Source organism: Heterocephalus glaber, unplaced genomic scaffold (genome assembly GCF_053883595.1).
Source record: "Heterocephalus glaber isolate CG9 unplaced genomic scaffold, H.glaber_assembly_v1.0 deba00001606, whole genome shotgun sequence".
Lineage (NCBI taxonomy): Eukaryota > Metazoa > Chordata > Mammalia > Rodentia > Bathyergidae > Heterocephalus > Heterocephalus glaber.
Genome location: NW_028258377.1, coordinates 38,765,190 through 38,777,669, shown reverse-complemented (window position 1 = coordinate 38,777,669; position 12,480 = coordinate 38,765,190). Strand labels below are relative to the sequence as shown.

Here is a 12,480-nt window from a genome sequence, read left to right as displayed (position 1 = left end):
AGAATACATTTGGGTATATGTAGATGGTCAGACATTGGACAGCAATAGGGATATGTTCTGAGAAACCAATTACAGGGCATTTTCGTTATGGTATAAGCCTCAGAGTGAACTTGTACAAACTAAGATGGCTACAACATCATGAGGTGATATAATCTTATGGGACCAGTTGTATAGGTGGTCCATCATTGATTGAAAACTAATGTGTTATATGACCTTATTGTTAATTCTGCATTGTATTATTTAAGTTATATGCACATCGGAAGAAAAATAAATGTCACCTAAGAACTTCACCTCTTCTGGGGAAGCGATTAGTAAAATTGAGCAATTGGTAAAATAGAGTTTTCTGTTGTTCCATTTATATCATGTTGGGCAGAACTATTACCTTGTGTTTATTTGGAAATTAACTATGGGTAAGGAGATATGTTTGGGTGCCAAGTTGAAGAGATGGACTTAGAGTAGTCAACTTTAGGTGTCATCCTGGCTGGACTAAGGAGTACCTAGAGATTTGGTAAAATGTTACTTCTGAGTGTGTCTGTGAGGGTATTTCTAGAGTTGATTGGCCTATGAGTAAGTGGACTAAGTGGGACAGATCTGCCCTTAGCATGGTGGGCATCATCCAGTTGAGTGGGGACCTGGATAGAACAAAAGAGGGCCGGGGATTTAGCTCAGTGGTTTCGCCACCTGCTGCGCAAGTGCAAGGACCCGAGTTCAATCTCCGGTACCAAAAAAAAAAGCGGGAGAAAGATTTGCTCTGTCTCTCTGAAACAGACTTTCCTCCTCTTGCCCTTGGACATCAGAACTCTAGGCTCTCTGGCCTTGGGACTCCAGGATTTAGACCAGGTCTGGATTCTCAGGTCTTCAGCCGCAGGGTGAACATTACATCATGCCCTCTCTGATTTTGAAGTTTTTGGACTTGGCCAGTGCCATGCTTCTGGCATCCCAGGATCTGCAGCTTGCCGACAGCCTATTGTAGGATGCCTCATCTTCCATAACTGCATGCGCCACTTGCCCTAATAAATCTCCTCTCGTAAATCTTTATGTCCTGTTTGTTCTGTCTCTTTAGAGCACTAATATGGGTGACCAGCTGCATGGATTAACGTGTCATATGAGCTGGATGATTGGGGTTAATATTTAAAAGCTGGAGGACCTAACAGTCACTTGTTTACATGCTTGTTTAAGCCCTATTAAATTTGGTCCAAAGAATAAAATAATTTAAACTCTAATAGTCTCCCCCTGTCATATTTGAGATGAAAGGGTATATGAGGGGAACTGGAGGTAACCTGACTTGCTTAAGGTCATGATGGTAGTAACACAGGTAGAACTTGACTCTACATTGTCAAATTTCTAGGATAGTAGAACACAATACCGGTATACTATAAGTACATCTGGTTTTTCTTCCTTGCTTTCTATGATACTTTATATTTTATAAGCTATAATTGGAATTCTCATGGCCTCAAGTACAAAGGAAAAATTAATCCTAAAGGCATTTTATTGCCAGTTATTGAGCTATGCACTGTACTAGTGTATACTAACTTTTAAATTCCTTATAGCAATTCCTTACAGTAGCTAGTATCATCACAGTTACAAACTGAGGCTCAGAAAATCAAAACTAATTTGCCCAATGTTGCCCTGTTTAAAAGTTACAGCATTGAGATTTTTTTATTTCATCATTTTAATTTTTAGTTTTATGTGAATGTTTAATAATGAACATTTTATAGAACTTTTACTAAACACTTTAAAACTTTATAAAGTAGCAAATAAGTACACAGTAGTACTGTGCAAATTATTTGTTATGGAAGCCCCACTCACCTACCCATCAAACAGATGTGGTTTTTTTGTTTGCGGTACCAGGGATTGAACTCAGGACCTTGTGCTTTCAAGGCAGGCCTGGCGCCACTGAGCTAAATCCCCAGCCCAAGAAGATGTGACTTTACAAAGGACAGTAAAGACTGCTCTACAGGAGATGACCCACCTGGAGCTGTTTGCGAGGGTGCCATCCAGATTAGCCTAGGCCTGGAGATTGTTTCAAACTGGTTTGTTCTCCCTGTGTGCAACTTAACATGATACTCAGTCAGACAGAATTAGCACTGCCTGTCAGTGCTTGTCTGTTGTGGATCTTATGCTAGTAACTTGGCTATTTTTGTTAACTGACCTATTACTTACATTTAGATACAAGAAAGGTGGCTACAGGATAACCTTACTTTAAGAAAAAGAAATGAGGAACTAAAAGAAGTTGAAGAAGAGAGAAAACAACGTTTGAAAGAAATGGGTCAAATGCAGGTTTTGCAGATGAAAAGGTGTGTTTTTAAGAAAAGTCCTTATTTTAAGTGAAAATCTTTATTGTAGTGTGAAGACACCAAATACCTGTTTTATAAAATAGGCTGTAGCTTAGTATCCCTTGAGACTTAGAGGAAGGTGGACAGATACACAAGTATATTTCATGGCCTTAGAAATTGAATTGCTGAAGTGACATAGAATTGATCACCGTGGGTGATGGGCAGTAATCAGTTTTATGGATTTTTGTTTTTTTAGACAAGGTCTTGCTGTGTAGTTCAGGCTGGCCTAGAACTCACAGTGATCTTCCTGCCTCAGCCTCCTGTGTGGTAGGAGTACAGGACTGCATCACCATGCCTGGCTTTACTCAGTATTAAATATGCTAACTCCTCAGACTTCTGGCCTGCTGCACAGAATAGTGGTGCTGATCACAAAGCAAATACAGCCATGAACCGGTCCTGGGTCAGAGCTTGCACCCTATGTGGTATTGCCAGTGGAGTGATTGCCAGAGCAGTTAGCAGGTTGCCAGTGGAGACTTACTGGATTGTCCCAGTTATGATTTTGTACCCACCAAAGTTTTTTTTTTTAAATAAAGATCAGCCAGATTGTTTCTTCATCTGATTTTATTGGTATTTGCTGTAGTTCCTACCTTCCTGGTACAGCAGAAAAGATTTTGTTCCTGTCTTTCTTAGTTGCCTTAGGAATTCTGTGAGAAGCTGGTTGATGCAGAATCTCTCAGCTAGGATAAAAGATTGCACCAGCCACATACTTAGATATCGAACCACTTCAGCTGGTTCAGTCCCAATGTCATTCATTCAACCCTTCTGCATTTTTTTATTGGTCTTGAATTTATAGAGAAATCTGGGTCAAAGAATGCCTAGGATTTTCTTACAGATAACAGTAAAAGTGAAGTTTTATTTTAATGTGTAAAACCAAAGAAATGGTTAATCTGTATTATTGTAATACTGTTGGTTTAGCTATTTAAGAGCTCTTCCCTATATCAAGGAAATCAGACTTGGTAACTAGAAGAGCTTGTCATCTTTAGCCTTTTCATTTTTTTATGCATTTGGACGTGAAACCTGGAAAAATCAGAGGAAGTTATGATGAAATCAAGGAATGTGACTCCAACATCCCATCATTGCCCAAGTCTCTGCTCTGTAACTATAATGTTAGTGGTCTGTCCAAGAAGTTGGAGAAGTAAAGCTCTTAGAAAAAAACTTTCAAATGAAATAGTTTATTCTTTGCTACTAAAGACTTTTAAAATTTCTTTTGTGATTAGTACTTAAAAAGGCTTTTTACATTCATTCAGAATACTACGTATATCTGTTCTTTTTCAAACATTTCTTCAACTAGAATATAACAGCTCAACTTTATGAATGTTCATAAATTTAAGAGCAATGTCTAGGACATAAGAGAATGCTTAATAAGTGATTGCTAAATGAAGATTTGGAAAGCATAAAGTCTGGGTAATCTGCCAAATTATCAGAAAATTTTGAGTGTTTATTAGTCGTTATTAAGGTTTTTATACTTGTACAAGAGAAATTTATTTTCATAGAAAAATGCAAATTTTTAACAAATATTACTATAGATACTCATATTTAGTTCATATAAAAATTGTACTGTCTTTTATATATTGTGAGCAAAAACATGTTACACAGTAGCTGCTTAGTGTTGGTAATTGTGCATCCTCAGTTCATAAAAGTTTGTGAATTTGTAATACTAATATCCGTCTGTGCTTTACTTAGGTTAATCAGTGTCTTAAGGTCAGGAACTTTCTCAGTGCTCACAGAGCATGAGGGTTCTTTGTTCAGCATATAAAAATTAGTTGTTCAGAAACTCACCTGCTGCAGAAATTGAGGAGAGAATTCTCTTTAGTACCAAAACCTTAAAAAGCAAGGAAAGACTCTGTTATCATATACTGATTGCTAGAGAGAATGACACCTGTCTATGATGACTTTTCCACTTTAGGTTGATAAAAGCTAAAAAGTGGTCTGAATTTGTCACTTTCCCCCTTTACAGTGAACATCAGAAGTTAAAAGTGAACCTTGATGATATAAAAAGAAATCGCGATTTGGCATTGGGGCGACAGAAAGGTTATGAGGAAGAAATTATTCGTTTTAAGAAAGAACTCCGAGAACCTCAGTTTCGGGATGCTGAAGAAAAGTATAGAGAAATGATGATTGTCATGAGAACAACAGAGCTTGTGAACAAGGATCTGGACATTTATTATAAGACCCTTGACCAGTGAGTATTAGGCTAGAGATTTAGTACCCATTGCGGTGAATATCCGCTAACATGTTTTAGTCATATTTCTTCCATTTTTAAATGTGATATTTCATATATACTATAGAATGGAGAAATAAATGCATGTATGCATACACATGTACTTACTTAAGGTTTGGAGTTACAAAGAATATTAAGGAGTATTCATGATGCCACCTTCCCCTAATCAACCCAAGGACTCTACCATTATCACTAATTGGCATCCACTTAGATTTGCCTCTCTTATCTTAACCTTCAGTCATCTTTGTCTCCTGTAACTACGACAAAGATTTTTGCTTTGGAAATTTTTTTTAAAAATAGATTTATTATATTTGTGTTGGTTTTCCAGCTTTTAAAAAAATGGTGTAGTTCTGAATACTCATCTAGGATTTGCTTTTTTGTTTTATTTTTATTCATGTTGTTTATACCACTGGTATCCTTTCTTCAATAGTCAGACATTTGGGTTTTTTCCAGTTCTTAGTAATGCAAACCTTGCCTCTAAGAACATTTCTTGTCCTGTCTTTTGGAGCAAAGGTATAATTAATTTTTAGGGCTGGGGATTTTTAGCTCAGTGCCGCCTCCTGCCCTGCAAGCGCAAGGACCAGAGTTCGATCCCTGGTACCAAAAAAAAAATTTATAAATGTGGCAGTGGGTTACAGAGTATGTTCAGTTTCATGAAATGTTAAATTGTTTTCCAAAAACTGTTTTAGTAACTTAGATCGCTAGAGTTTTCATTGATGTAGCCTTTCATTGGTTTGTACATTTCTTAGTATTTGCCAACCTAATGGGTTTAAAGTGATAATTGTACTCATTTGCAGTCCCTTGATTTCTTTTTAAATTTTTAATGATAGAATCTTTTAAATGTTTTTTCATTAACATGTATAAATTTTCATCTTAGTAGGATACAGTGAGATTTCCATATATGCATACAATGTGTACTGATCAAATACAACTAGTCTTTTTTTCAGTCCAAGCCCCATACCCTTCCTTATCTGTAGTAATCACTATTCTGCTTTCAGGTCAACATTATTTTAGTTTCCACATATGAAAGAGTGCATGTAGTACTTAATGTAGTACTTATCTTTCTATGTCTGGCTTATTTCACTTAACATAATCTCCTCTAGTATCAAAACATTTTGCTACAGATTATGGGATTTTATTCTTTTATTTTCTTTGTCCATTCATCCATTGATGGGCACCTAGGCTGATGCCATATCCTAGTTCTTATGTATAGTACCATTGTAAACATGGGCATGGAGCTATTTCTTTGATATGTTGATTTCATTTTCTTTAGATAATATATCCAGAAGTGGAATCATTGAATCGTCTAATACATCTGTTTTTAGTTTTTTGAGGAACCTCCATACTATTCTCCATAACGGCTGTATTCATTTATGTTCCCACCAACAATGTATAAGCGGTGGCCTTTTTTTTGTTATTTTGTTTTTTTATTTTTCATAATAGCCATTCTAACTGGGACAAGATGGTATTTCATTGTAGTTTTTATTTTGCATTTCCCTGATAGCTAATGATATTGAGCATTTTTAAATATATGTATTGGTCATTTGTATTTCTTCTTCGGAGAAGTGTCCATTCAGATCACTTACCCATTTTAAAATTGGGTTTGTATGTGTGTGTTTTGTTGTTGTTTTGGTGGTGATGGTGTTGAGGATTAAATCTAGAGTCTTGAACACACTAGGCGTATGCTCTACCACTCAGCTATAGCCTGTCTGGATTATATGGGGGTTTCTGTTGAGTATCTTGAGTTCTTTATATATTCTGGGTACCAACAGTCTGTCAGATGAATACTTGGCAGATATTTTCTTCCATCCCGTAGGTTGTCTCTTCACTCTGTTGATTATTTCCTGTGGTGTGTGTGAAGAAGGTTTTGAGTTTGATATAGTCCCATCTGTCAATTTTTGCTTTTTTTCCTATGCTCTTAGGGTTCTGTTCAGAAAAATCACTGCATGTATCAGTATCTTGATGTGTGTCCTCCATGTTTAGTAATTTCAAATTTCAGGGTCTCGTAGTTCAGTCTTTGACCTATTTTGAGTTCATTTTTGAAATGGATGAGAGATATGGGTCTTGTTTCTGTTGCATATTACTATCCAGTTTCCCCAGCAGCATTTATTAAAAGGCTGTCTTTTCTTGGATGTATGTTTTTGGTGCATTTATCAAGAATCAGGTGATTGTGGGTACATGAGTTTATTTCTAGGATCTCTATTCTGTTCTATGGTCAGTCTGTTTTTATGCAAATACCATGTGGTTTTGATTACTGTGGCTCCATAGTATATCTTGAAATCAGGTATTGTGATGCCTACAGCTTTTCTTTTTTGTTCAAGATTGCTTTGGCTATTCGTGGTCTTTATGGTCTATATGAACTTTAAAATTTCTAGTTATGTGAAGAATATCATTGGTATTTTGATGGGTACTGCATAGAATCTGTATATCACTTTGGCTAGTATGGAAATTTTAATAGTATTAGTTCTTCTAAATCATAAACATGGATGGTCTTTTCTAAATTTTTGGTGTGTCTTATACAGTTTCTTTCATTAGTGTTTCATAAATTTTATTGTAGAGCTCTTTCAGTTCTTTGATTCCATAGTTTCACTTCTTGTATCTAGCTTATTTTACTTAACATAATATCCTTCAGTTCTCTTCATTTTGCTGCAAGTTCTTTTTTATGACTAATTAAAAATAGATGTACTACATTATTCCTAGGTTGTTTTTTGTTCGTTGTAGCTTTTGTGAATGGGATTGCTTTCATGATTTTTTTTTAGCAAATTTATTATTGGTGTATAAAAAAGTAGGTGATTTTTGTATGCTGAATTTTTTTTTTTTTTTTGCACTGGTGATCAAACTCAGGACCTCATGCTTACCGTAAGGCAGGCACCCATGCCACTGAACTAAATCCCCAGCCTGAATGCTGATTTTTTTTATCCTACTTTACAAAATTTATCAGTTCTGATAATCTTTTGGTGAAAACTTTAGGTTTTCTAGATACAGAATCACATCATAGACTTTATCCCTTCCTAATTATATGTCTTTTATTTTTGTGTCTTGCCTGATTGCTCTGGCTAAAACTTCTGTTACTATATGAAATAAGAGCAGTGAGGATGGACACCCTTTTTCCTAATCTTAGTAAGATGTTGAGCATGGGTTTGCCATTTATGGCCTTTTTTGTGTTGAGGTGTGATTCTTCTATACCTAATTTGCTCAATGCTTTTATGAAGGATAGTGAATTCTATCAAATGCTTTTGTTTTGCATCTATTGAGATGATGATTTGATTTATATACATTGAACCATACTTGCACCCCGGGACAAATTCACCATGTTTTTGCATCTGTGTTCATCAGAGTATTGGCCTATAGTTTGTTGTTGTTGTTGTTGTTACTATGTTTTTTGTTTTGTTTTATTTATTATTTTTTGGCACAGGGATCGAACTCAGGAACTTGCGCTTGAGGTGCCACTGAGTTAAATCTCCAACCCTGTGGTTGTTACTGTCTAGTTTTGGTAACAAACTAATGCTGGCATCATAGAGTGAGTTTGAAAGGGTTTCCATGCTTTCAGTTTCATGAACTAGTTCAAGAAAAATTGTCATTAGTCATTCTTCAAAAGTTTAGTAAGCTGGGCTGGGGATTTAGCTCAGTGGTTCTGCTGCCTGCCTCGCAAGCGCAAGGTCACAAGTTCCATCCCTGGTACCAAAAAAAAAGAAAAAAAGTTTAGTAAGCTGTACAGAGTGGCATGTGCCTGTAATCTCAGCTACTCCAGAGGCCAAGGCAGGGAATTATGAATTTGAGGCCAGCCTAGGCAGCATGGTGAGATCCCATCTCTAATAAATAGGTAAATAAATAAGTAAGCTGGGTAAGATTCAGCAGTGGAGCTGTCTGCTTCTGAGCTTTCCTTTGTTGGGAAATTTTTAATTGCTCTTTTAATCTCATTACCTATTACTGGTCTACTCTAGTTTTTGTCTGTTTCTTCTAGGTTTTTCAATTTGTTAGCATGTACTTTTTCGTAATAATCCCTACTGATTCTTTGTATTTCTGTGGTATCAGTTACACGATCTTCTTTTTAATCTTTAATTTTATTTTTGGGTTTTCTGTCTCATTTTCTTGTTTAATTTATCTAAAAGTTTGTTAATTTTGTTTACTTTTCAAAGAATCAACCATTTTTTCCTTTGATTTTTTTTTTGGTTTTGTTTTGTTCTTTTAGTCTCTGTCTTTATTTCTGCTTTGGTCTTTGGTTTTTTTTCTACTGATTTTGAATTTGGTTTCTTTTTGCTTTTCTGAGTCCTTACCATGCATCATTAGGTTGATTATAAATTGTTTCTTTTTTTTTTGGTACCAGGGATCGAACTCGGGTCCTTGCGCTTGCACAGCAGGCCACGAAACCACTGAGCTAAATCCCCGGCCCTGTTTCATATTTTTTTTTTTTTTTTTATCTTTGGGTTATCTATTGCTTTAGATTATCAGAAACATTCTATTAAACCCAGAGTATAGCAATACTACGAAAACAGTATTTTACCAGTTCTTATTTCCAGATGATCCTATATTACAGAATACACTTAAGGAAAAATATATTCAAAATTACTAAGAGCTAGCAAGCCCTATTCACACTGTGGGCATTAAATCAACCATCAGTTGAAGCTGATAATTTCCTTTCTTCTAGATCAAGTTTTCCTACCCACAAAGAAAATTTTGTTAGATATTATAATATACCCTCTGCACAGCTATGATTTTCCAAAAAAGAGTAAAAGTTAAAATAACAACAAAGGCACGAAACTGCCATAGCTTGCTTTCTGAAGGAGCTTTGATGATCATCAATCCTTTTTGCCCCCTAACAAGTAGACGGTCACAACAAAAGGTGAAATAAAATCCAACCCCCAAATAATTGGACCGCAAAAGGCATAGTTCAAACTACTGATTTAAAATGCTCCAAATGCATTCTCTTCATTTGCCTTTTCCCAGTGGTCCATTCAGTATTTAATGACATTTGCTGTACATTGCTCAAAAGCCCCTGCAAATGGAAGTGAATACAGCGCTCCACACAAGCCAAATGTAAACCTGGAAGATGGATTATGACTGCATTTCACTTGTACACAGATAGGACATAAAGCCCTCTGCCATGGTCCAGATTCAATAATACTATTACACTAAGGGAACCCGTCTACCTAAACAAACCCATTCTCAGACAGTCGCAAAGCACACTCAGCAGAGGCTAAAACAAACAAAGACAATATTTCCAGAAATTACTGATTACAAACAGGAGCAAACCTGGACTCTTTATTAACCATTTTAATACTGCTGCGAACTATAACAGATTAAAATCTGTACACACGACAAAGTGGAAAAAAGTCTCAAAATCCAGTAGTTTTGGTAAAAGAATGTACTGACTAAGGGTTACTACACTTAACATTGCTATAGTAAAAACAATGGCAAACAGGGATTTGGCACCACATTTAAAAAATAAAAGCATGCACTATTAATATACTTTAGATGTCTCCCAACAAAAAAGGCCATGAAGATGGAAAACAAGAGGGACACTGTACTGAGACAAACAAGCAAGAATCAAAGTGGTTAATTTAATAGTAATGTAGCTGCAAAGTCACTGGTTCCGTTTGGAATTTAATTTGCATTTCTAATTGACAGCTGCCTTGCTGTGTCTTTATCCAAGAAGCTGACTTCATATTACATCAGCATTTATCTAGTAATTTGGTAATTAGCATAAACAAAGTTAACCGCAACCATAAGCTTAAAAGAGAGCTAGAATCTTATTGCAGAGCTCTTCGATGTAATCACCATTCAGAAACCATCATGATATTTTGAGCAGGAAAGCAATGTAATTTCATTCAAAAAGTTATATTTTTTAGCCCTAATCACTGAAAAGAATTTTAAGTATGCAAATATTATATTCTGGACCATACCAAGAGTTGAAAACAAAGAGTTCCTACTAAGCAGAATATTTTCCAGATGATCTAGTCACATCATGTGCATAGTTAAGACTTTGTGTTTTAATAAAGATTCTTTTGCAAGTAAAGAAATAAAATTTAGTAGAGTTATTCTCTTGATGAAAAAAAAAACTTTAGAAATGAGTTGGTGATTTATTAAGAAGGAAAAAAAGTAAGCTACGTATTGAAGTTCTGGAATGCAGCACTTCAACTTCATATCTCCCTTAAAAATTATGAAATCCAAGTGATGTCTTGGTGATCACATCACACTTGACAGTTGTTCAAATTCCAGTGTCTGACTTTAGCATCTTATATCAATTAAAGTTCCCTAATGCAGAAGATTGTGCTAAAAAGTGCTAAGATTCTGCATGCTGCTGCCGTTCCCTGATCCCGTCATGCTTGCAGCTGCTCCACAAGGCAGCAAAAGATGTCTGGTCTCAATGCTCCACACTGTAGTAACTTACTAACATATCTCCCTTCTTCAATAAAGTCCACATTCCTTTAAGTTGTTTTTAATGATGACATCTGTAACAGCATCAAAAACAAACTGAACATTCTTGGTGTCTGTGGCACAGGTGAAGTGAGTATAGATCTCCTTGGTATCTTTCCTTCTGTTCAAATCTTCAAACTGGCACTGAATGTAAGCAGCTGCCTCTTCATATGTATTAGAACCTGTATATTCTGGATAACAGATAGTTAATGGACTCCTCTTTATTTTTTCTTCAAAAAGGTCTTTCTTGTTAAGGAAGAGAATGATTGAAGTGTCTGTAAACCATTTGTTGTTACAAATTCTGTTGAACAGTTTCATGCTTTCATGCATTTGGTTCATCTCCTCATCCTCAGCTAAAACAAGGTCATAATCACTGAGAGCCACACAGAAGATAATTGCTGTCACTCCCTCAAAACAGTGAATCCGTTTTTTTCGTTCTGATCTTTGGCCACCAACATCAAACGTTTTGAAGTATAGGTCTTTGAAGGTGAAACGCGTTTCCACAATGCCTGTGGTCTTCACTCTTGTCCAAAGAACATCTTGCTGAGTTGGAATGTAGCTGGTTTGTGATATTCTATCCAAATCATTTAGGTAATATGAAGCAGAATCATTGAGCTGATATTCCCTGGGTCTGCTAAAGCATGCCTGGACCCCACCATCTCGCCATAACCGTTTAATCACTCCTGCGAGTTCTGAAGTCATGATTCCTTCTTCAGCACTGCCAGCTAAAACAAATAACTGCCGAGCATCATCTGCTCTGGCAGCTTCCCCAAAATAAATCTTTAGCCGTCCCATGGCTCTTATGATTGCAATGATGGACTGTATAGTATTGCTGTAGACAACTACTTTATATTGTTTACATTCTTCTTCTGAATAGCCGTCTTCATGAATGATTTTCATCTGTTTCACATTGGTACTTTTACCAGATTCTCTAGCACCGAGTAACAGCAGCTTCGCTTCTTTGGCCGCTTTCTCCCAGTCCTCCCGCAAATTGCAGTCGATCATCTTACTGCGCTCCACCGCCATGACGGCGGCGGCGGCCGGAGAGGGAACTAGGCCTGAGCTCACTCACACACCCAGGGAACTGCGGCTTCGCTAGCTGAGACGCCGTCTACTGCGGGGCAGCGGCCTTCTCCGTCAGCAGCCTGGCGCCCACAGGACCCTGTTTCATATTTTTGATGAAGGCACTCAGTGAATGCTGTAAACTTCCCTCTAAGTACTGCTTTTGCTGCATTCCACAAGGTTTTATGTATCAAATTTCTATTTTCATTTGTTTTGAGAAAACTGAATTTTCTTTCTAACTTCCTCTGACCCACAGTTTGTTTTTTATTCTTCCTTTTTACAAAAGAAGGTGTGTGTTCTACAGCTGTTGAATGGAATATTCTATAAATGTCTGTTTATAAATGTCCTGTTAATCTGTAATATAGTTTAACTCTGGTATTATTTTGCTGATTTGGGGGGTCAGGGAGTCTGGATGATCTGTCCATTGGGGTAATTGAGGTATGG

General features: G+C 36.5%; 1 protein-coding gene and 1 pseudogene across 4 annotated transcripts in view; one reads left to right on the top strand and one right to left on the bottom strand.

Moving 5' to 3' along the window:
* Rad50 (RAD50 double strand break repair protein) overlaps positions 1-12,480 on the top strand; it is a 138,690-nt gene that overhangs the window by 82,239 nt on the left and 43,971 nt on the right. For all 4 annotated transcript variants that reach the window (XM_087194551.1, XM_087194550.1, XM_004836612.3 and 1 more), the window contains 2 exons: positions 2,170-2,297; positions 4,294-4,518. In XM_087194551.1, the coding sequence (XP_087050677.1) occupies positions 2,170-2,297; positions 4,294-4,518 (353 nt within the window). The remainder of the gene's footprint in view (positions 1-2,169; positions 2,298-4,293; positions 4,519-12,480) is intronic.
* LOC101718835 (guanine nucleotide-binding protein G(i) subunit alpha-3 pseudogene) lies at positions 10,929-12,016 on the bottom strand (annotated as a pseudogene).